At 46.9% G+C, this 22,921-nt stretch overlaps 1 protein-coding gene across 3 annotated transcripts in view; it reads right to left on the bottom strand.

Moving 5' to 3' along the window:
- Positions 1-1,494: 1,494 nt before the first annotated feature.
- Positions 1,495-22,921, bottom strand: part of EXOC2 (exocyst complex component 2) — a 156,274-nt gene continuing 134,847 nt past the window's right edge. For 2 of the 3 annotated variants that reach the window (XM_067751838.1, XM_067751836.1), the window contains 6 exons: positions 14,131-14,186; positions 12,051-12,173; positions 6,794-6,855; positions 4,596-4,728; positions 2,748-2,879; positions 1,495-2,532 (listed from right to left, as the gene is read on the bottom strand). In XM_067751838.1, the coding sequence (XP_067607939.1) occupies positions 2,515-2,532; positions 2,748-2,879; positions 4,596-4,728; positions 6,794-6,855; positions 12,051-12,173; positions 14,131-14,186 (524 nt within the window). In that variant the 3' untranslated portion in view covers positions 1,495-2,514. The remainder of the gene's footprint in view (positions 2,533-2,747; positions 2,880-4,595; positions 4,729-6,793; positions 6,856-12,050; positions 12,174-14,130; positions 14,187-22,921) is intronic. The other variant, XM_067751837.1, reaches the window with a different exon arrangement.

The following is a 22,921-nucleotide window of genomic DNA, read 5'->3' on the forward strand; positions in this document are numbered from 1 at the left end:
GGGCAATCAGAGTCAGCAGTGGTCTCTGCTCTCAGGGGCTGCTGGTGCCCAGCTGGAGGTCTGTAGGCAGGGAGGGCGGGAAGGGAAATTCGAGAAAAACGTGACAGAAACAACGAAAACCAGCACAATGGTCAACAGTGGCCACAGTCACAAGCCGGGACAGTCATGGTTCCACAATGAGGAGGACAGTGCGGCCAGCTCCAGGGCCAGCCGGTCGAGGGGCGCTCCTGGCTTTCACCAACAGGCACACCCGCAGACCCAGCTCCTGTTCGGAAAACATTTTTGTTATGTATTTATCACCTGGCCAGGCACAAAAAGCCTTTCCAGTGATACATACACCGAAACTGAATGAAAAGTGTGGGTGAACAGAAACTGAGGTGACATCAGTGCACAAAGAGCACGATGAATCTCATATACAACAAATATGCAACCTGCATTTAAAGCAAAGCTAGTCATTGAAATTGATGTTCTGTGTTATGCATATCGGACATTCAATCCATGTTTTTAGATTGCAGAGCGTATTCACCTTCACGACAGTACTGGTAGGTAGTTTTATGACAATTACTTTAACCATGTATTAAATAAAACCTAGTTGACTCTTACTTTAGAACCCTCATCTTGATGTAAAAGCTGGTTCAAACACACTGTGGCTCTCATACAACCACCAGCTGCACGCCTGACAGCACATGATCAGGACAGAGACCCAGCACCGTCTTGAACCAAATCAGAGTTGCAAGTGCAAGCTCTTTAGTTCTCCTCCTTCAAGAAAACTGGATGAAGGACGGGGACAGGACAGTGACTTGGGTGCCGCGCCCACCGCAGGATGCTTGTCTGTGACGAGGGAATCATTTCTGGAACATGCACTTTCATGGGACACAGATACGGGGAGTCTCGGCAAGCCCAGACCACTGCCAGTACCTTCCTGGTGCTGAAGGCCAGGCCGACGTGGCTGTGCTGGACCCAAGGGCCTCTGGGCGCCTCGTGTCTTCTCGGCGCCTGTTTTCGCCTCTCGGCTTTCTTTTAACTTCACTACAGCCAGCAATCTCCTCTTAACCACTAAACCGTCTTCTGTAGCCCAAGCAGCTGTTCTTCCAGCAAGTCCTCCGTGAACCCCCTCCTTTGGGTTTGAGGTTCTCATGCTCCGACGCTCCATTCCGAGCCACAGAAGTGCTTCCCTGGTCCGCTTCTGCTTAAGTGTTATTGTGCTTCCCTGAGCCATGAAGTCCTCGTCTTGGCTCCTATGGGCCTGACAGGGCGGGGCCCCCAACAAGAGGCGAATCAGCGGGACCCCTGGTAATGCTTTCCAACAACGATCAGACAAACACAAGGTAAACCGGGATTTAAGCACTGGGTTGGCCCAAAAGTTCCGAACAAACTTTTTGGCCAACCCAATATTTATTGTGAGGGTTATAACTAGACATATAAAAAGTTACACAGCTAATGAAAATGCTGAAATGAAGATGCTTAGGGAAAAAACGTCAACTAACTTACATCTCGTATTAAAGACACACTCTTTATTGGCTGAAGGCTCTGCATCAGATATTTAAAATAACACAAACACTCAGGATTGCAGTTTTGTAATTTAGTTCTCAGCCGTGGCAGATACAATGGTTAACATGCTTAGGACAGACGACAGTCCGTATATTTCTTAATAAGCTTATCCAGAACATCTGTACAAGGTGAAACGTTCCCTTCTAGTTGCCACGCCCCATCCCCCAACAGCAACAAATGCACAAACACAACAGGGACTCACTTCAAACGATGGACACTGCACATGGCCATGATGGACCGCAGAGCTCCCCGTATTAATACAGACCTTAATGCCAGTGTTGAAAAGGGGATTCTGTGACATCCCTGGGAAAATCTAAAACCCTGACTCCGTTTTCTGAAGCAAACGGTGTGACAAAGTCAGGTCAGGGAAGCTGACTCTGAAGGAGGTCGCGGCAGCCTGACCTGCTCTGGTAACGGTGTAAGCGGCAGCTCCCACGCCTGGTGACACAGATGCCACCAGAGCAGACCCCCCGCGGCCACCAAGCAGGCCACTCGAGGGGCCAGAAGTGGCGCGGAAGGTGCCAGAGGGACAGCGCGGATGAGGCGCCTGGGCCCACCGTTCCCCACGCGTGCAAGGGGGTCTGGGGCAGGAGGCACGATGCCGCAAGGCTCACGTCAGGTTCAGGGCGAGTCACACAAAAGAGGCCCGATGTCACGAGCGCTGTGAACATAGAAACCGGCAGCAGTTAACTCACGGATGGAGGACCACAGAAAGCACAGCCCAAATGTCACACCTTTTTATTCAGACCACACGTTTTTCTAAAAGTCTACTTGAATCGGGAGCCATCTGTATGAAATAAAGGTTTTAAGCACAGCTGCACAATTTAGGACAGCTGAAGCTCCAGATGCTCGCATGTAACTTCCCGATGAATCTCTCGTCGCCGCCCCAGGTGCCTTGGAAGCTGCAGGAGGCCCCGGAAGATGCTTTGGTGTAGGCCTGAGCCGCCCCGTCTTCCGCAGCCTTCACCATGCAGCATGCAGCTACGAGAGAAAACGCTGTGTTTTAAAAAGGCATTTGAAAGTCATACGGGGCCTAACGTAATAAAAGCGACAAAGCAAATGCTGCTTGGACGTTTTATATCAGGTCATTTTGGTTGAAATATAACACATACCAACATCTTCCTAAGCTACCAATTCAAGGGAATGGAAAGAGAGAGAGATCGCAAGCCTAACCGGAGCTTTCCGCCCAGATATACCTGTGGGTGTTCGGGGGAGCGCGTCATCTGGAAGGCACCTGCGTCTTCACGGCAGGCGGAGGGGCGGCCTGGAAGCAGGCGAGCTGCAGGTGCACGCCGCTCCTGACCCGGCTCAGCAGCAACTCCAGCAGCCTGTGGGGAGAGGCGCTGACAGCCACGGGCGGGCGGCGGGCGGGACCCAGACACGCTCGCCCGGTCCGGTCCGGTCCCCCACACGCCCTGCCCCACGGTGCCTCCCTGGGCCAGGAAAGTCACTCATCTGTGGATTCTGGACTCAATGACAGAAATAAGCCGACCAAAGAAGCTAGCTGCAAGGACATACACGTGCAGACGTCTTCACCTTACACATAAAATCGCCCTCTGTCCCCTTCCCCTAGATTAGTTAGATGCTCCCCCAAACAGACTGATGTTTGGGTATTTGAGCCTCTAATTTTAAACACTTCACATACACTGAAATGTACTCTTTTTGGCATCAGCTCTGTGCCCGTTGCTAAACGCACCGCAGCAGCCTCAAGACCCCCGCCGTCGGGACAGAGCAGTCCCGTCACCTCCAAATCCTCCTGTGCTGCCCGTCTGTCGTCACCTTTGCCCTCACCCCACCCCGTGGCAACTACTGGTCTCTTTTCTGTTGCTCTTATTTTGCATTTCTGTCTTTTGCAAACACTGGAGAAGGGGACTGAAGGGGTGAATGCAGCACAGGAACACCCAGGGTCAGTCCCAACCCCAGCAATAACCTGCCTGGTCCCTGTGCTGGCCAGACAGAGCCGCATCATTCTGGGGCCACAAGGGACCTTACAGCTCGTCTGGCTCAGAGGAAGCAGCCAAGAAACGAGCTTACTGGGGTCAAGAGACTACTTCCTGGTTTCACGGCGCTCCCCGCAGATCTGAAACAGCCCCCGTCCTGGCCTTCACTGTGGTGTCTGCTGCTCCTGACTCCCTCAAAAGCACTGGTCTTTTGAGCCTAGCGAGCACTAGCTGCACATGTTAACGATACGTGGCTGCTTCAATCTTTCATGATGTTCATGCTAGAGGAATGGACAGCATTTGAACCACGCAGTCAGCGAGAGGAGCAGGAGACTAGGAAGGTCTCTGCCGCCCGTCCTCCCAGCCCCGTCCACACCCTACAGGCTCCCTCTGCCCTCTGAGTGTCCACAACATCCTCTGTGCTGCCCCAGGCCACACCGAGGGTGTCACGCAGTCAGGGCTCCGTAACTGTCTGCCTCGTCAGCCAGCTGCAAGGGTGGGCGGACCTCGGCCGGGCTGGGGAAGGGGCCCAGGCCGGCGGTGTTTCCGCTGTCTCAGGTGAGGGGAGCCCGGGCACTCGTGACCTTTGCCTGGCCTAGACTTTGTCTCGGGTCAGAATTTCCTGTTACGTGAGTAGCAAAGTTTGAGGTCAGGCTGAGACCATTAGTACAATATTAGCGAAACGCATATAACTTTATTATGTCATGTCTACAAATTTAGCCTTAACACTTCATATTACAGAGCACAAAAGGTACACTGCTGACCTACTGGAAGGAAACATCACTGAGTCCTGCACTTTACTATGCTGTCCTCTCTTTTACGGTTCTCGAAGTATTTTCTTAAAAATTTCAGATAAGAATATAGTTTACTGAGTGAGTCAAAATAAACTTTCTTATGGACGTTTAAGGGACTGGTATGGTCACTTAAAACAGTAAAAGAACCAATTTCTGAATCGTCATGAAACCCAGGTTTTACCTCCTTCTGCCGCGTGGGAGACAAGCTAACAACGCATACCTGAGGGCCACCGAGTACCGCCTTCCTCAAGGCCAAGTCTCCACCTGAAGAGGAGGAGTTTAGGTCCCTGAGACCAGCACCCAGACTTACTTTCTGTCCGCTCCGCTCGAGAGCTGCGGTAGGGCTTCCAGAGCCTGCTTGAAACTGGATCTGGAACACAGACAGCATCCCAGGCAGGGACACGCCGGCCCCACCAGGAAGAGGAACGTCAGAAAAAGCGCATCTTACATACAGAGAAACATACAGCCCAGTAGAAGCAGGGGGAAAAGTGAAAGTGAAAGTGAGGGTTTGTAGGAGCTGGGCCAGAAGAATTCAACCAGCAAATAAAACACAACTTGAAAAGCAAAGGAGAAGCTGATTTTTACACAAGGGTGCTACTCACCGTGGTAGGTGAGAGCTTCGTGTGGAGTCATTAAATTTAAGGAGGTCTTTACTTTCAAAACAAAGCTGAAGTACACAGATGAAAGCTGGTAAGGGAGGAAGAGGGCTAAGTAGAAACAGGGATGATCTTGTGCAACAGTATACAAAGGGGGTACTTCTAGAATTGACCTGTGCAGGGCCTGATTTCCAGCCAACCTCTTATAATAACAACATGTCTTAAGAGGATTTAGCTGTTATCATATTTAAAATTTGTAGGATAATGGAGAGGGTGTGTGTGTGTGTGTGTGTGTGTGTGTGTGTGTGTAATTCAACATCATTTCATTTCATGAAATACGGAAAAGGGAGTGGATTTAAAAACCACCAATTTGGTATGTTTAACTTTTTAAAGTAGAAAGTACCAGAAAAGTTACTAAATCAAATGAAAAGCATTTTAGGGGAGATTATTTGGTAATAACTTGTATTGTTCACTAAGGAACAGTTCTCATCTCTTTTTGTTTTATGACTATTGACTAAAGTAAAGAAATAAATGTAATTATTTTGACTTCAAAGTGGCCTTTGATTTTTTTCTTTTTGTAAAAACGTCTGCATCAGTGGACCAGGAAATAAACTTCTGAGCAATGTTTCTCAAACTAGGGGCAGGTATCAGAGCAACACACAGAGAGACAGCAAAGTACCAACAGGGCCCCAGAAATTGGCAGGGTGCCCAGCTGTTCCTGGTGGGTCAGGTATGGGGGGGTGGGGACAGGTCACAACTTGTGGGCACTCAGTCCTCTTCCCTGACGTGGAGAGAAGTCTCTACCGCCGCCTCCACTGTCACCTGATTTCCTGTAAACCTCTTCTCATTCGATGAAGAGCAATGTGAGGCCACTGCTCTCTATTTTTACATCACGACCAAGAAGAAGAGGATGAAGGTGACCCCACCAAGAGTTTACTGGGTGGTTTGACATAGTTTCTCATTTAATTCCCCCAAAACTTTGCCTAGAAAGTATTATTATCTTCCTGTCACAGATGAGGAAGCTGGGCTACGAAAGGTCAAGTCAGTGGGAAAGAACACACAGGTCTGTCCTCATGCAGAGCACCTCACCCATGGGTCCTGGGCGGGTGCTTTCTGGTGTCTATCACTCAGCACTTGTGCAGAGCAGCAGTGGTGGGAACGAACCAGAAAGGCTCCCGGTCAGCCGCCAGAACAGAAGTAAGAGGCTAATAACCTCATGTGTTAGGAAAAAATGGAGAAGTTTTCAGCTGTAGCAATGACAGTCAGGATGACGGCACGAGCACACCGTCTAAAGCTGGAAACGAACGGTAAGTACATCGCACATCGTGTTTAAGCAGTTCCCCTGTGGACCCAACACTTCCCAGGCAATACTGCCAATGGGGTAAACAATCTTCTGTAGGTAGTGCTGTTTCAGTTCACCTACTGATGTTGCAATGATAGGAAATCCTGACTTTCATTCAAAACAGCTAAGAATTATCACCAAATTTCCACTACAAAATTCTGCAGAGAAACCACAAGGTCTTCCTCTTATGCTGATACTCATGATGCTTGAACCGTCCTTCAGAGTCTGTGATGAATAGACTGACTCAATTCCTATTTTCTCCTTTTCAAAAGAAGTATGCAATGCTCTGCTACACCGCTTATGAGACTAAGACTTACCTCAGTGGATGAGAAACATGGAATTACATTAAACCTTTCTTCCTTCTGTGCTACAAAGGAGCAGTCTCTGGAATCCTTGGCTCACTGTAGGTTTGTGCTTTTAACAGAACAACTGATCGCACATGAACTATGAGACCACAGTCACAAGCGCTCGCTGTGATCAGTCACCTTCACCTGGGACCTCACGCCTGTACGACGAGCTTTACTACAGGGGCTTTTGGAGCACTCACAGCACGGCCACGGAGCATCTCACCTGCTCTCTGGCGTCAGGTGAGCAGCCACGGTGTCCCTCAGGGTGCAGATTTCAAGTCTTGCCTGGAGGTGAGAAAGGGACAGGTGACCATGGGAACTATGTTGTCTGTCAAACAGAAACAACGCGAGGGTCGGCCCCCAGCCTGCTCCATGCAGGGCAGACCCCCATGGCCACAGTGGCAGCTCGTTACGAGTGAGCAGACCTTCTAAATCAGCCCAAAGAAACCGGCCACAACAAAGTTCCCTTTCACTGAAAACTGTCTGAGAGTCAAGTCTGACTGTGTGGAGGCAGGTGTCCTGCTCTGAAAGGTAGGGACTGTGCCAGGGCCGTCCAGCCACCAGATGTCACCCTCCAACCAGTGCCTCCCCTGGTCTCCCTGGGGAGACCAGGACTGTCCTGTCCTGAGACTGACAGGAAGTGGAAGGACGCGGGCTGCCACACTGCCTCCTGCCCTGCCCTTCCAGGCTCCACGATGCTAACCTCAGAGCTAAGCTCTGCAGACTCAGTGCAGCGCTATGAAAGTCACAGCTGGCTTTTCTCTTTCTTTTCTTTTTTCTTTTTAAAAACAAAACTTGACAAGTTGATCCTAGACACAACAATATGGAAATGGAATAGCACAGTTGGAGAAACTCAGACCTTCTCATTTCAAAACTTACTGCAAAGCTACCATAATCCAAACAGTGTGGCACTGGCACACGGACAGACATGTAGATCAACAGGAACATGGCTGCGTGCCCAGAAACAAACCCTTACATTTACAATCAGCTGACTTTCAACAAGGTGCCGAGACCATTTGGTGGGAGAGGTGGTCTCTCCAACACATGGTGCTAGGGACAGCTGGATAACTGGACGTCCACACTCAAAAGGACAGAAGGTGGGTCCCTTCCTTAAAAACTGACTCAGAATGGATCACAGACCTAAATGTAAGTGAAAAAACTATAAAACCCTTAGAAGAAAACAGGAGTAAACCTCTGTGACATTAGGCCAGGCCTGCCTTCTTAGGAATGACAATAGAAGTACAAGCGACAAAAGAAAAATTAGATAATTTGGGCTTCATCAAAATCAAAACATTCTGTGCTACAAAGGACACCATCACAAAAGTGACGACCCCACAGAATGAGATACTGTTTCACACACACGGGGACGGCTACGACCAACCAGACAGTCACACGTGCCGACGAGGATGTGGAGAATTTGGAAACCTCATACACTGCTGGTAGGAAAGCACATGGTATAGCTACTTGGAAAACAGTCTGGCAGCTCATCAAAAGACTAAACACAGAGTAGCCACATAACCTAGCGATTCCAGTCCCGGGGGTATCCCCAAGAGAAATGAGAACATGTGTCCACAGAAAACTTGTACACAATCGTTCACAGAACCTTTCTTTGTATCAGCCAAAAAGTGCAAACCCAAATGTCCATCAAATGATGAGTGAACAAATAAAATGTGGCATATCTATACAATGGGACGTTATTCAGCCACAACAAGGCATGACACAGGCTGCAATAGGGACGAACCTTGCAAGCATTACGCTCAATGAAAGAAGCCCGTCACAAAAAGCCATATTCTATGATCCCACTTTTATGAAATTTTCAGAAGAGGCAAACCAGAGAAAGAAAGCAGACAGGTGCTTGTCAGTGGCTGGGGTGGGGGCTGGGAGGGACGTGGACGGTGACCGCTAACGGGGCTGGGGTTTCTCTCTGGGGTGATGCAGCGTTCCACAGTGGATTGTGGTGACGGACTGCACAACTCTGTGAACACAGCAGAAGAAAATCCACTGAACTGTATTCTTTTTATCTTGCAGACGCACTGTACGGCATATGAATTTCATCTGCGTAAGACTTTTAAGAAAAAACAAGCTAACCTAACGCTTCTACCTCTTGGCAAGGGTGGAGAGGGTGTGCTCTGCACACAGCTTGCTGCCCTCGGAGCCCTAGGGCCCCCAGCGAGGACACCCTCCTTCACCTCAGGTACCGCAGTGTGCGTGCTGCCCAGGAGACTGTTTTAAAGACACAGCCCTCACCTCTAGGCGTGCACAAAACACAAACAACAATGAAAGACATGGCTAGTTTTTAAATTAACCAATCAAGATAAAAGCTGACTTACATAAGATACAGTACATTCAGTGAAATGTTCAGTTTGGAAAGCAATTGTTTGGTTTCATTTTTCAGGGGTTTAGAAGCCTGAAACAGTTTGTAATGACAAAGCGTAGATATGACAATTTGTCTCTCTTGTTTACATTCTAGTGTATATAAAAACGAACCTACAACGAAAACATCAAAGAGAAAAAACAAGGTAGAACTTTCGGCTGAATATTTTAGGAGAAGGATTAAATCACTGTAAAACTAGTATCTGCTAGAAATTTTATTCAAACAAAGTGATAAAGAATTAACCTATGAATTATGCCAATTGTAAAAGCTGTGATTATTTATACAAAATACATGGACCGTTTGCCAGAAAACGCCCCTGCCGGCGGCTCTCGGGAAGGTCTGAGGCTGATGGCCAGGCCAACCCTTCACGCGGGCCTCGCAGAGCCATCTGATCAGGAGGAGGTCACACACAGGCATCCCGAACGGCAGTGGCCAACGTTTCACAACACAACTGACGCCAGTCTCCAGGAGGCACAGAGCTCAGGAGGCCGGGCTGCCAGCCGGTTCCGATGTCTCTTTCTGCCCCTTCCTGCTGACCCTCCTGCGAGAGGAACTCAGTCATCAGCTAAATGGGCTGCAGAAAAAATCTGCAGGGAGGGGAGCTTTTTGTTGTAATTCCAGGACCGCCTAGGCCCAAAGCAGCTACTGCAACTTCCTTTCAATTCATCTTCACATACACAATTCCTGTTACTGATCTCCTCCTGCCCAACTATTAGAACAGCCATGATCATGGAAATATTATGAAGTTTCTGTGATGGATTTTCCCCTCGCCAGCTTGCCAGGTCAATACACATGCTCAATCCCTTTCACTCTGCGTTTCTGTGTGAACTTTTTCAAGTGCAGAGACTCTGGGAGAACTTTACGGCGAGCACCCGTGCAGCACAGACTCCGCCGCCAATGTTCTCCACAGCACACGCATCTGCCACAGGCGTCACTGCCTGGAGTAGGCTGTTGCAACTTTTTTGATTCTTTGAGTTAAAACTTACACACTGCACAATGGACAAATCTTCGAGTGCACATCTGGTGAGTTCGGGCTGCTGCACACACTGTGTGCGGGAACCATCCCGAGGTGTAGGACCACCGCCTGCAGAGCCCCCTCAGCTCCCCAACTGGTGTCAACCACCCAGGGGACAGCATCGTCCTGGGGTTTTCTCCACGAAAATGATATCCATCCAGTACAAGGCCCCCTTCACGCGGCTTCCCTGACGCTGAACGGTAATTGTTTTATGGATCCACCATTTGTTTGTTTACCCTACTGATGGACACCTGGGCTGTTTCCAGTGTTTGGATGGGTAAGTGTATACTTAGTTTTCAAAGAAACTGCAAGAACTTTTCCCGAAGCAGCGGTACTATTTCACACTCCTGCCAACGCGTGAGAACTCGCTTCTCTACAGTCTTGCCAAAACTGGGTGCTTTCAGTCTTTAATTTTCTTCTTCCTGCTGGATGGGAACTCACTGTTGTGTCAGCTTTCACGTCTCAAATAATTAACGATGTGGACCATCCTTCACCTGCTGATTGGACATGGAATCACATGTCCCAGGGTCCCTAGAGCTCTGTTTACTTTTTCTCAATTATTCTTCTCTCTCTTCTTCATATTGGATAACTGATGTTTGGTCTATACATTCACTGATTGTTTTTCTTTTGTCCTCTCCATCCTGCTGTTATTACCATCAAGTATATTTTAAAATATTAATGTATTATACTTTTCTACTCCAGAATTTCTACTTAGTTCCTATTTTAGGGCTCCCATTTTTCTGCTGAGATTCCCTGTCTGTTCATTCATTAGGAGCATAGTCTCCTTTACATCACTGAACACAGCTGCTTTAAAATCCTTGTCTGATTTCTAACAACTGGGTCATCTCAGGGCTGGTCTCAGCTGATTGTCTTTTCTATTGAGAATGGGTCATGTTTTCCTGTTTTGTTCTGCTTGTGCATTTCAACTAAATTTGGATTGTATCCTGGACATCGTGAATGTTATCTTGAGAAGACTCTGGGTTCTAGAATATGCTTCTGAAGAGCTGATTTTTGTTTATTTTAACAAGCAATAAATGTATCTGGACTCAGACTGAAAACCCTCGGCTCTGGGGCAGCTTTTCAGTTCTTACTTCGGTTCTTGCCTTACGTGGGCTGCAGTGGAGTTTGACCAGGCGTGTGGTTTAGGGGCCAACCAGAGACCCAGGCAGTGTATACACAGAACTTACGGCTCCTGCTTTCTGCTCCCTGGGATACCTCCCTTGCTTTCCTGTAGTTGTGGCTGCCCTGAAGCCTATTCTTCTACACTGAAAAGACAACAGGTTTTATGTAGTTTTAGTTTCCCCTGGGCCTGCATTCAGGCCAAAATCCATAAAAAGTGAGGAATTCACCCAAGTGCCATTTCTTCCAGAATCAGCCACTCATGTTCACTCTCTAGAGTCTTCAGGTTTTTGTTTTTACATTTTTTATTTTTATATATTATTCAGGATTAGAGTTGTTATCTGCAGGGGCTTGGCCTGATAGGAGGTCCTCAGGCATTACTAGATGCAAAACTTCTGGTACTTTAAGAAGATACCCTCACAATGCCCTTGGGCATGAGGGCGTACAGGGGGGCTCACACCCCCACAGGCCTGCACACCCTGGTTCCTACTGATCTGGCTACAGGCAAACCAAGGCTCATCTGGCTTACAGAAGTTACCTTTGCTATTGTAATTACGTAGTTTAAGTAAATACAACATAAACCAATGGAATATGAGTAGAAAAACAGTTATTTGTTGTTTCTATGCAAACTGCATTTGAATGCTCTGGAAAGACTATTTACAAGAAGTTTCTAAAAATTTCCTGTTAAATTGAACGTGGTGAAGACAACTGTAAAACAGAAAAACTCACAGAACTTCAGAAGGAATCTGCATTCAGATAGTTTCACAAGAGTCACTGTACTCTAAAGGGACAGGAACTCTGGACCTGTCGACGTCATGGATATGGCTCACACAGGAGACCATGTAGCTCTCCAACCAGCAGATCCACAGAAAAATACGAAGCCTGTCTGGACCTCCTGAGGCTGATGACTGAAAACACATCTCTGTGTTTTCAAACAACTAAGTGAAACACAGAACTGAGCGGCTGTTGTACCTGCAATGCTCCGTTTTTGCTGAAGGATGAGACGCACTGCATCAGCCTACTCAGCTCTTCAGAAACTGCTTCCACCACCCTAGACAGCACCCGAGGCACCAGGTCTTTGGAAATAGTGAACACCTGATAGAACGTTGAAAATAAGAAGAAATGATGCATTATGAGGACTTGCCTTGACCAGAACTTGTTAAAAACAAAGGGATGCACGTAGCAAAACACCCCCCAGGTCTCCTAAGCTGTATTTCTGCAGGATCAGAATTGACGAAGGAAAGGCAGACACGGGCTTGCACACAAGCTGTATTCACTGATTCGTGACAAAAAACATTCCTCTTAAAAAATATTGGCAAATGTAGTTTTGAAAGGTATTGTTGATGGGGACAAACTGAAATAGTTTTAAAGATTTCTTCCTCCTCTACCCTTTTCACAAGAAGAAATACGATTTCTAAAGAGGAAATTATAGAAATAAAAACATACTGGGTCAGACTCTCCTTGGGTCAAAACAAATGCTACTTCATACTGGATACGTTATTCTGTATTGGCCAACAGAGTTCCCGATTTTACTCTTTGCTGAATTAAATATATATTTCCTTTCATTTGACAAAAACGTTGTTTTCAAGCTTTGAATTTTGATATTTGCAAACTAACAGTTTGGACATTTGGAGAAACATATTACTATCCTGATTTCTAAGTTAGACTAAATCGTATTTTCTTTTTAGCTTTTCCTTTTTTCAGATTCAATCACTAGTATTAAACCTTTGGGTCAACCCAAACATAACCTGAGTACTGAAGAAAATTTGGGGCAAGTTAAGATCATGTGGGAATAGTAAATGTTAAGTACAAAATTCTGTTTTCAGCCACTGGGATATATTAAAAAGGGCCTTGAAAAGCCTAATACAAACAACGTCATGGTTATCGACCGACAGTGGACGTTAATCAAAGTTGCCTCAGTGGGAATCACCATCATCACTAAAATGCCCACATATTCTGCAGCTCCTCTGATTACCACCTGCCCACCTACGACTGAAATGTCTCCACTGCCTGATGATTTAATGTTACACTCGTAACTTTATCGGAAGCTAACCTAACAAAAAAGCGCTTTTATATGTCTTTGATAAAATCAGGGTTGAAAGTATATCACTCTTCATAAAAAGATGTACATGGCAAATTCGTGCCTGAGTCAGATCACATAAAAACTTTACTTTATGGAGAAACATGTATGCTCTGCCTCACTAGGAAATGAAAATTACAAGACACCCCACTCCGCTTTCTGCTCTGGCTGCTTCAGACTCAGAGCCAGGTGGAGGCTGCAATCTGTGTCCTTTGCTCGCTCTTCTGTTTCAGCCTTAATGATCCACATTTCTCCAGTTCACCTTGGTAACCCAGGCAGCACGTGTGCATGTGGAGGGTGACGTAAACCTGACACCCCCCGATGCACCTGCACCAGATGCAGATACTCAGAAGGTTCTCGAGCAGCGGTCAACTGCGCCTGAAATCTTCTACTGAGAACTTCTTTGCTGGGCCCATTTCATCTGGTGGACAACAGTTCACTGGCCACAGCCAACCTGGAAGTCCACGACTGCAGAATTACGAAGGCAGTCACAGCAGGGACAACGGCGGGACACTAAGCACAAAGTGCCACGGGAGGGCAGGCTGGGTGTGACCAGCAGCACCAACGTCCAGGGGCACCTCTGTGAGATGCTGAGGGGAGGCCACCACCTAACTTCTTCCGAACACGCCCCACAGCTGCGAGAATAAGATGTCAGCGCTCATTTGTACACTGGTTAAAAACGGGGCAAGGAATTTTCCAAGTTAGGGAAAGACATCCTTTCAATTTCTCTTCTCTTTACCTTTCAAATATTCATGAGTTTAGTTTTAATTATGAGAAAAGAACATACCCAATTTCAGAAAAAGACTCTCTCACAGTTAAAACACACATGTGCGTGCGCTGAAACCAGAGTTGTATTTTATTTACACCAAAAATACATTCTGAAGGGAAAAAGACCTCCATAAAACCCATTGAACTGGCCTCTTCTTTCCTCCAGTTACCCACGTCCCTTAGGAATAGCTAAGGACGGCTTACCTCTGCATGCACAGCAATTATATTCACCAATGCTTCTTTTAAGTAGTTTCTGACACCTGAAATCAGATGGGGGAGGGAAAGGCATTTAGTGGAGACACCAGTGTGGGTGCTGCTGTGGCTGCCCCTGCCCCGCACCTTCCAGGAGAGACAGAGGGGCAGCACTGGCCCAGGGCGCCTGAGAGCCAAATGGCCCGAGGGCTATGTTCGGTCAAGTTATTTTAAAAAAAGGTTAAATTAATTAGGAGTTTTCTTTCATTGTTTTTCCATTTCTGTCATTGTTCTGTTCTCTGTAATTGCTGATCCGCCTGTCAAAAGTGAAATTTAAAACTGCCCTTCAGTTTCTTCATACACATATTCTTCATATGTACACACACACACACACACACACACACACACACACACACAACCACCCCCGCCAGACAAAACCCAGAGGACAGAAGGAGGATATTTACCAAAGTTTATGAAACATATGCTAAACATCTACTATAGCATCTTACTTCCAAATAAAAGTCGAATTATTATGCAGAATGACTATTTTGATCTTAAAAGAATTAGTTCTGGGTGAAACTTCTGAAAAAGACACACTCCAACCTGATTCTGTAAAGCAAGTTAGAGACTGGACAAACCCATGACTTCAGGATGGCATGGCTGCCCTCCAGGGCAGGCACACACGAGAGGGCAGAGCGCAGTCTGCAGGCAGCGGGCATGGGTTCAGTCCAGCCTCCTCTCTACAAGCAGTGACCTGTGGCAGGAAGACAGGGACCCAGCTTCGCCTTCTATCGACAAGAGTGTGAGAACGCACCCGTGTGGGGCTGCAGTGAGGGGGTCCTGGCATTCACAGGGCTCCTTAAGAGCTCCTTCGCTATTTTGCAAGAAAAAAAATATAAAAACAAAATGCTGCTTTATTGTAACTCTAAAACAATGGCTTTCACTTGGAGTGGAATTAATATCTCAGGATTCCTTCTAGAATTAATTGCACAAACTGACAATTCCTTCTCTACAAAACAGAAAATTCTACTGTATTGCAAAATCATGATGATGTTGAGGAGGATCTTCTCCCATAATGTCGTCCAAGCTACTGATTATTCAGGGAAGTTGAACTGCAATCACCTTGTTGACGTGGCATTTGCAGATTCTCAATACACAGCCAGCTTCTGGTTCTGCCATGTACCCTGGTGTGTAAGGAGGCACACGGCTTTTCTTCTGAGGAGCCAACCTCATAAATATTTCTTGGGGATATGGAGGTGCAGGCGTTTTTAATTCTATTTTGCTGACGGAGTAACTGAGAAAACTGGTTGAAGAATAATTAAATACAATCCAGAAACAGGTCGATTCTTCCTGAGAGAAAAGGACAGCTGCAGAGTAACAAGTCTTCATATCAGCGAAGGCGGAACACGTGACTTGTGCTGACGACCAGGAAAGCTTTCTGCCCGCAAGAGGAGGGCTGTCTCCCAGGGCCCCAGGCTGGGCGTGAGGCAGGCCACGAGCACGGGGCCCACAGGCCTCAGCCCCTGTGCTCGGGTCAACTCCGTGACCACTGGACTCAGGTCTCGAGTCTTTAAACTGCAACAGTGTGGAGGGCTGGCTCACGCATGTACAGAGAGAAAACGCGGTTACTAGAAGTTCGGCCCGACACTGGGCCAGTGAGGGTCTAAGCCAGAGGAGGGGCTCCCACGGCCTCTGTCTCCATGAAACCGGGGTCCTGTCAGTGCTGCTGGGACCAGCACCAGGAGTTGGGCCCAGCCACGTGCCTGGAACATGAGGGCAGCTGTGAGCTCCTCAGGTTCTTCAAGGGAACAGAGACGAGTGGGGCCAGAGAGCTGCCTGAGAAGCAGAAAATCGGACTTAGGACGAAGCAAGCTGAGGTCATGTGTGGGCGACCGCTCGCCCTGGGCCCGATGCCCACGCTGCCCCAGAGAAGGCGGCTCCTGGCAAGAGCACGGGTCTAGGCGCAGCCATTAAGCCCCCCAAGGAAGAGGTAAATCTAACTCACTAATCCAACTCCAAACACACAGCTGTGGAGGTAAGAATAAGAGTGCAGGCGCTTCTAAGAGTCAGGACCATGTTTGCGTTGAAAGAAAATTTGAAAAAGCAATCGAGCTTCCCGTTTTATGTGGCTACAGGGTAACACGCTGGGAGGAGCATAGCGCCTCAGCCTTGCACAAGTAAGAACACTTTATCTTTCCTGGAGACTTTCCTTTGATGAATAGAAAGAATGAAATAATTACCCTCCTCCCAAACAACTCTTTCAAGGAGTAACACTGGAGGGACTTCCCTGGTGGTGCAGTGGTTAAGACTCTGTGCTCCCAATGCAGGGGTCCCGTGTTCGATCCCTGGTCAGGGAACTAGATCCCACATGCATGCCACAACTAAGGAACCTGCAAGCCACAACTAAGGAGCCCGCCTGCCGCAACTAAGACCCGGTGCAAATAAATAAATATTAGGGAAAAAAAAGGGGGGGGTAACGGAAACAGAGAAGGGAAAAGCTGTGGTCCTGGGATGAGAGGACATACAGCTGCTCCTGGACCATCACACGTCACATCAGGAGGGGGGGCAGGGGGCCCACAGTCCCATGAGGAGTGGGCAGGGGGCAGCGGCAGGTCTGAAAGAGCAGGCGGCCCCAGGGAGCTCGCGAGACATGATCACAAACTCCGGAGCAACACACGTGCTGGTGTGGTAACAAGAAAAACTTAAAAACACAAAAATCAATCATTGACAGCCTCCCTCCAAACAGCTAATCGTTGTGCTGAAACTGGTTAGCGCTAAGGGAATGGATTCATTCACCCCGCGTGAATCTGCTGGTTCGACTACATGCCAGGCACACGTCGGAGGTGCTTGGGCACTGGGTCCTCCAGGCAGAATGTGCGTAAATCCCCAAAGTGCTAGTTCCCGAGTTTCACCCCAAGGTGCTGGGTGCTCATATTTCTGTCCAAGGGGCAGGGAGAAGTAATGCCAGGTGCCCACATGGAAGGGTTGTGTGCTGTAGAAACGATCGCTGTTCTCCGACGGACGCTAACCTGTGAACCATTTCCTTGCTGTCCCTGTTCTGTGACGTTCCTGAAAGGTGAGGGGTGGTGTGCGGGGGTGGGGAGGTGGAGGCCATCAGGGGCACTGGGCTGGGGCCTAGACGCCTCGTGTCCAGGGACCGAGGTCTGAAGGCCACAAGCGTGCAACAGATGAGACCACTGAGGTCTTCTGTGGTTGGAATCGCAATTCCTCCCTCTAAGGAGAGACACAAGGCCAGGTCACCCTGCTCGTGGCCCTGCTCCCCAGGCCCTGCTCTGAACCTCGCAGGGACCACACTGACGCTTTCAGGTGTGTTTCTAAAGCCTGAATGCAGATTTGCTCCTTGGGTTTAACTGCCTGTTGAGTTTCCTGCTTTGAAATGTTGCTCCAAATCCAACTGTAGGAGGATGTAGGCTCTTTCAAACCTGCAGCACAAGAGGCCTGGCACAGTGGAGGCACCAGAGGGCACCCCCGGCCTGGGGGAAGCTCCAAGAGGAGCTGCAGGCACATTTTGTCATCCGCGTGGCTGAGGCCTCAGGGGGCAGCCGGGGAAGCTGGGGATGCGTCCGCAGGGGCTGTGGTCAGAGGCCCGGAGTGGGATCAGGAGAGGATTTTGGTTACAGTTTTCAAAGGCTCCACGACACTGACGAAGGGACCATCCTTAGTGAACTTCAGTGATACATGCTCTCTCTCCACTGCATTTATCTGTATGCTTTTACTATTACGAACATTAATGGCTAATGACGACTTTCAAGTTCCTCAAGGTGACAGAAGGGACACTCAGTGTAAAGTCAGAAGACTCGGGGTCTAAGTTCTGGCTCACCTACATACAAATGGTGCGGCCGTAAGATAAAAGTCAGTTCACCCTCTAGACAACTGCCTACTTCGCACAAGGCAGAGATGACAACATCTGCTTTGCTAACAAAGCTGTGATGAAAATGTGATGTGTGTTTATTCCCTTCTCCTTCAAACATCTGCTGGGCACGGCCAGTGGGGTGCACCCCCGTGAGCCGAACAGGCGAGACCCTCCCTCCCCACTGAAGAGCACGCACGCACCCTGGGGTCAGGACTCCAGAGAAGCCTGCCTATTTCAGGTACCATTTCTTAAGACATAAACAAAAAGTCAGCTAGAAGCCATGACCACTAGAAAATATACACTGATTTCTCTTTCTGAAACACACCGTGCAGAATCTGGACAATGCATCTGGTCTCGCCTTGAAGAAAACAAAGACAGTCTTTCTGAAACAATTTTTCAGGATCCATTTGAAAAATACAACTTAAATAAAGAAGGTATAGCAGGACAGAATATTGCTGAGGCTAAATACATTTGTTTTTAAAATACGATTTTTCTAGCTGCATCCTAAAGCAAAAGCTTGCTCCAAATAATACTACACTCAACACTTACTAAACGCTCACTGTGCCAGATACCTAGGAAGACGCTTGGCTTATTAGAACGTATGAACACTCGGCAAATGTGCTGGCTTCAGCTTCGGCTTCAACAGCAGCGGGTCATAAATGCTGACTTGACGGGACTAGCCGGCAACGTGAGCATGTGCACAGGAAGAATAAAGCAAACGGACAACAGCTACTTTACTGTGATGCAGTAGTTAAGTGTTTGTAGAAAGGTTCCTCCCGCACAGCTTCCCATGTTATTTAGACACAGAATGAGAGCAGCTTCTAAGTATTTACAATATTATCTCCTTGATGCTCTGAACGTGAAATTAGAATGTGTCATGATATTTGACCAAAAAGTGCCCCTAACCACGCAGCCTCAGTCCAGGCCGTCACTGAGCAGTTCACCCAGTGGCCCAGGTGGGAATTCTCCACGGAGAAGGCAGAGCCCAGACCTTCTGGGCAAGAGCCTCTGGGCCCCTCGCAGGGTGGGCTTCTCGTAAGGGGGCCTGGACCTCAGAACATCTTTGCCAGCAATGGTCTTGTTTTTCATAAAACTCTATTTGTCAGTTACTTGTTTTAATCAAATAGGGAGGACACTTAATTTTGGAATAACTAGTAAAATTTTTATTGACTGCCTATTAATATTACATGCCAGACTCTATTCCATGTGCTGGGGACACGGAGTGACCTCAAGAACAAACCCACAAAACACAAAGGCCCCCTCCTCACAGGGCTTACACACCACCGGGGACACACCCAGATTGGAAAACATGGCCACCTTCCACAGGAGACAGCCTCACTTCATCTCTGAAATAGCCCCCAAGAAGGCAAGTGGCTGAAACAAAACTGTCTGGCAGCAATAGAACAGAGGGCTTCTGTCTGATGAGAACCCTCAGCACTGTTTGTGGAGAAATGCTCCCCGACAGGTGGAAAGGAAGCAGCGCTCCTATGGCCAGTCCCAGCTACAGCCTGTAACAGGTGATGCACACGGGGGCACGGAATGACGTGGATTTAAACCCTGGCTGGAAAACCAGTTAATTCACTGAAACTTCAGGTTTTCCGTGAAGTATGGGAAAATGCTCATTCAATTAAAAAGTGTTACACAGGCAGATTTGAGTCTTCTTATAAGTTTGGCAAACCACTAGGCAGACCTCTCTAGAGAACGGCCACATTAAAGAACAGAACAGTGAACAATTTTGAATTGATCAAGCCTACATTCTTAATTTAATTTGAAAAAATTAATTGCTCGTAAGGAATTAAGATACAGAAGTGTAAGTTTCCTAATAACAAATACAAGTCCAATGAGCTTTCCCTTTATCCTTCTCCCTAGTTTGGTGTGTATTCTTCCAGATGTTTTCCAACGAATATAAATTTTTTCCCTAAAAAATGACATTACAGTACACACTCTTTTCTTGAAACTTACTTGCTTCCTTCCGTGATGTACCACACACACTCTTCCATGCCAGTGTGCACACACTGACCTTACAGTTTTCAGTGGCTGCCTGGTATTCTACAGCACAGATCTGCCATAAGGTATTTATCTTCCTATTTATCTGACTTACTTGTTTTATTTTTCACTTTATTTATTCATAACTTACTCTCCTACTACTCGACAGTCCTGTTGCCTTTCAGTATTGACCGTCATAAATAACGACACAACCATATCAGACCCTGTATTCTCGTAGAATAACTGACTTAAGACACCTTGTAGAAGTGGAACTGCTGAGTCAAAGGTTTTGGGTTTTGACTGGTTCTGTCAACCTGTCATTGAAAAGGCTATTCAAGATTAGACTCCTGTTTCTTCATGCCTTTTTACTTTAACTTGGATTCTCTAATTACTATAATTAACAATAACCATAACACATGCTCCTGAACTATGACGACGACAAAACTTTCCATTAAAACACTAGAAGAAAAATTCAAGCGAAATGCGAAGGTCAAAGGAAATTTACTGTGTTGCACAAGACTTATACTCAATCTGACTGTATAAAGAGTATCTGAGAAAGAGCTGGACAGAAAGACGGCGCATGTACAGAAAACACCGGTACCCCCCTGACCTGTACCAGGAACACAAGCTTTCCTCTGAAGCATTTCCTGTCACATCCTCCAAACACAGACTGGTCTCTCGGTGCCCTGCCTCATGTTGTTTTGAAACACGACAGTCAGTAATAAAAGCAGTCTAACTCTGGAAACTCTGGAGATGCTACCTACTTTATAAACCACATTTCCTGTTTTTAACCCTTATGCCCTAAATCAGCTACCAGTCCTAGTCTACAGATAAAAATAGATTGAAAAATACTATAAATATCCCACAGTGTACTTTTTTTTTGGTCAAACTGAAACACTACATGAAAGAACTTTGGGGTATTGTTTTTTTCAAGTAAATTATCTATTCAATTACAGTGTGAAAATACATGATTGAAATTACTGCCTATTAAAAAAAAAGGCAACCAGAACGGTATCAATACTGTTGGACAGATTAAAAAGGCCTGAACATTCTGCAACAAAATCAGCTTTTGTTGGAACAGAGAACGGGCTTTTAGGTCCAAGTCTTTATGTTTTAGTTCGTGCTTTCTTAAATTAATGACCTTTTCTAAACTGATAAATGTCTTCTGAAATGTAGAGGATTTTTAAATGAATACCTGGGGTGGAAAGGACACCTTTCACGTGTAGTATATGAATGAATGACATGGCCTGTACAGTTTTCTGTTTTCTTTCTCAGAATCCTTTTTTTTTGCTTTAATTAATATATCTCCTAGCTTTTAAATATGAATAAGAAAACTTTTCCCTATGAAGATAAAACAAAATATCACCAGCAGTGAAAATAACAGTAAAATTATTTCATAGCTTATTTTTTCCATTTGTAAGAAAGGATTTATATTCGTAAGAGTTTAGCCTTCATAAATTTCAGAGACAAGGAGCTTTGAAGAGTCCAATATGGTAAGGGAGTCACAACCTCTCCCACTTCAAAGTTAAAGTCTGATGTGTAAAACTACATGAATTATGTAGTCTATGAATTATACTAACCTAAAATATTACAGAACACTTTATACATTTAGCATGAAATATCAGTTTCAACACTGATACACTGAATTTTAGACTTAAAGGTATAAAAATTTGATTTAACATAAATCAAATTCCTTTGTTTCAATTTCTTCTTTTGGCAGAGAAAAATTGTTTTCATTAGAAGGCAACTCCAGTTAGAAAAGTGAAAGTGACAAGAAAGTAGAACTCATTCTACGTATGCAAATGTGTTTCACACTGCGAGGTGTTACAGTTGTATATAATACTTCATAAAGGTCTGTGGTACTGATAGCTTCAAATTTCAAAATCTCTAGGAGTACTTTTTTTCCCCCAAGAATGACTTCAGTGGAATCAAACTTAATAAATGCTTATGAGAGAAGCCAGGCCGAAGAACGTGGCTCTGGAGCCCGACGGCTTGGTTCAGGACTGCGGACCCACTACTTAGCCCGTGGCCGTGGATGGACACACGCGTGGCCACTGCAGGTGGCTCGGCCCGAGCGGCCCTGCCTCTGACGGTGGAGCCATCAAGGTGGAGCAGAGCACCGAGTCCTGGTCTCAGTACAGGGCTCCACCCACAGTGTGAGAAGTGAAATCCAATTAGGGTAAGTTTCTGCCATTGAACCAAAGAAAAGACCTTGGAGTCAAAAAAACAGTGGAGTTGGAATAAAGTGGAAGGCAGAAAAAAACATGAAAGTCAAGAGTTAACTTGGATTTTAGTCTTCATTTACACAATAATGGGTCTTTTAAGTCAGCATTTGGAGAAGCCTAATTGTGAGGGAGGGACCCACAGGCCTGGCCTGCACCTGCGGGAGGCCGGAGACGTCAGGAGACGTCAGCTTCCACCCCTGGGCGAGCCCGGCTCCAAGACTCCCGCAGGGATACCTGCAAAGCCACAGGGGGCTCCCTTCATTGACAGGATGTTGCTTCTCTGATCCCAGAGCAAAATCTTCACCCCAACATCTCAGATCCACATAACTTTTTCTCTTGAAAATTTTACTGACAATTACTTAGCTGCTCTTCCACCTTCACCGCCAAAGCTGCTGGTACCACTCTACTGAACTCGTTGCTCAGGGCCCCGTAACAGGTTTGTGCAGATTCCTTATCCCAAAATGAATGCAACCCTTTATTCTTCCCAGTGTCTTTATCATTCATGACTATAAATCTCACAAGTCTGCCATGCTTTGAGATGATCCCGAATCAGCCACTGCTGGTCCAGGGAAAGGCAGGCCTGACATGCCCCGGCCTCCTGCCAGCCTCTGCCGGTCTCTGCAGCCGGGGAGCCTGGGAGGCTGGGGTGGGTGGGCCGTGCGCGGGAGAGAGGAAGACGCACCTCAGACAGAGGAAGGCGGAAAGCGCTTTCTAATCT

This window comes from Pseudorca crassidens, chromosome 10, assembly GCF_039906515.1.
Source record: "Pseudorca crassidens isolate mPseCra1 chromosome 10, mPseCra1.hap1, whole genome shotgun sequence".
In the NCBI taxonomy this organism is placed as follows: domain Eukaryota; kingdom Metazoa; phylum Chordata; class Mammalia; order Artiodactyla; family Delphinidae; genus Pseudorca; species Pseudorca crassidens.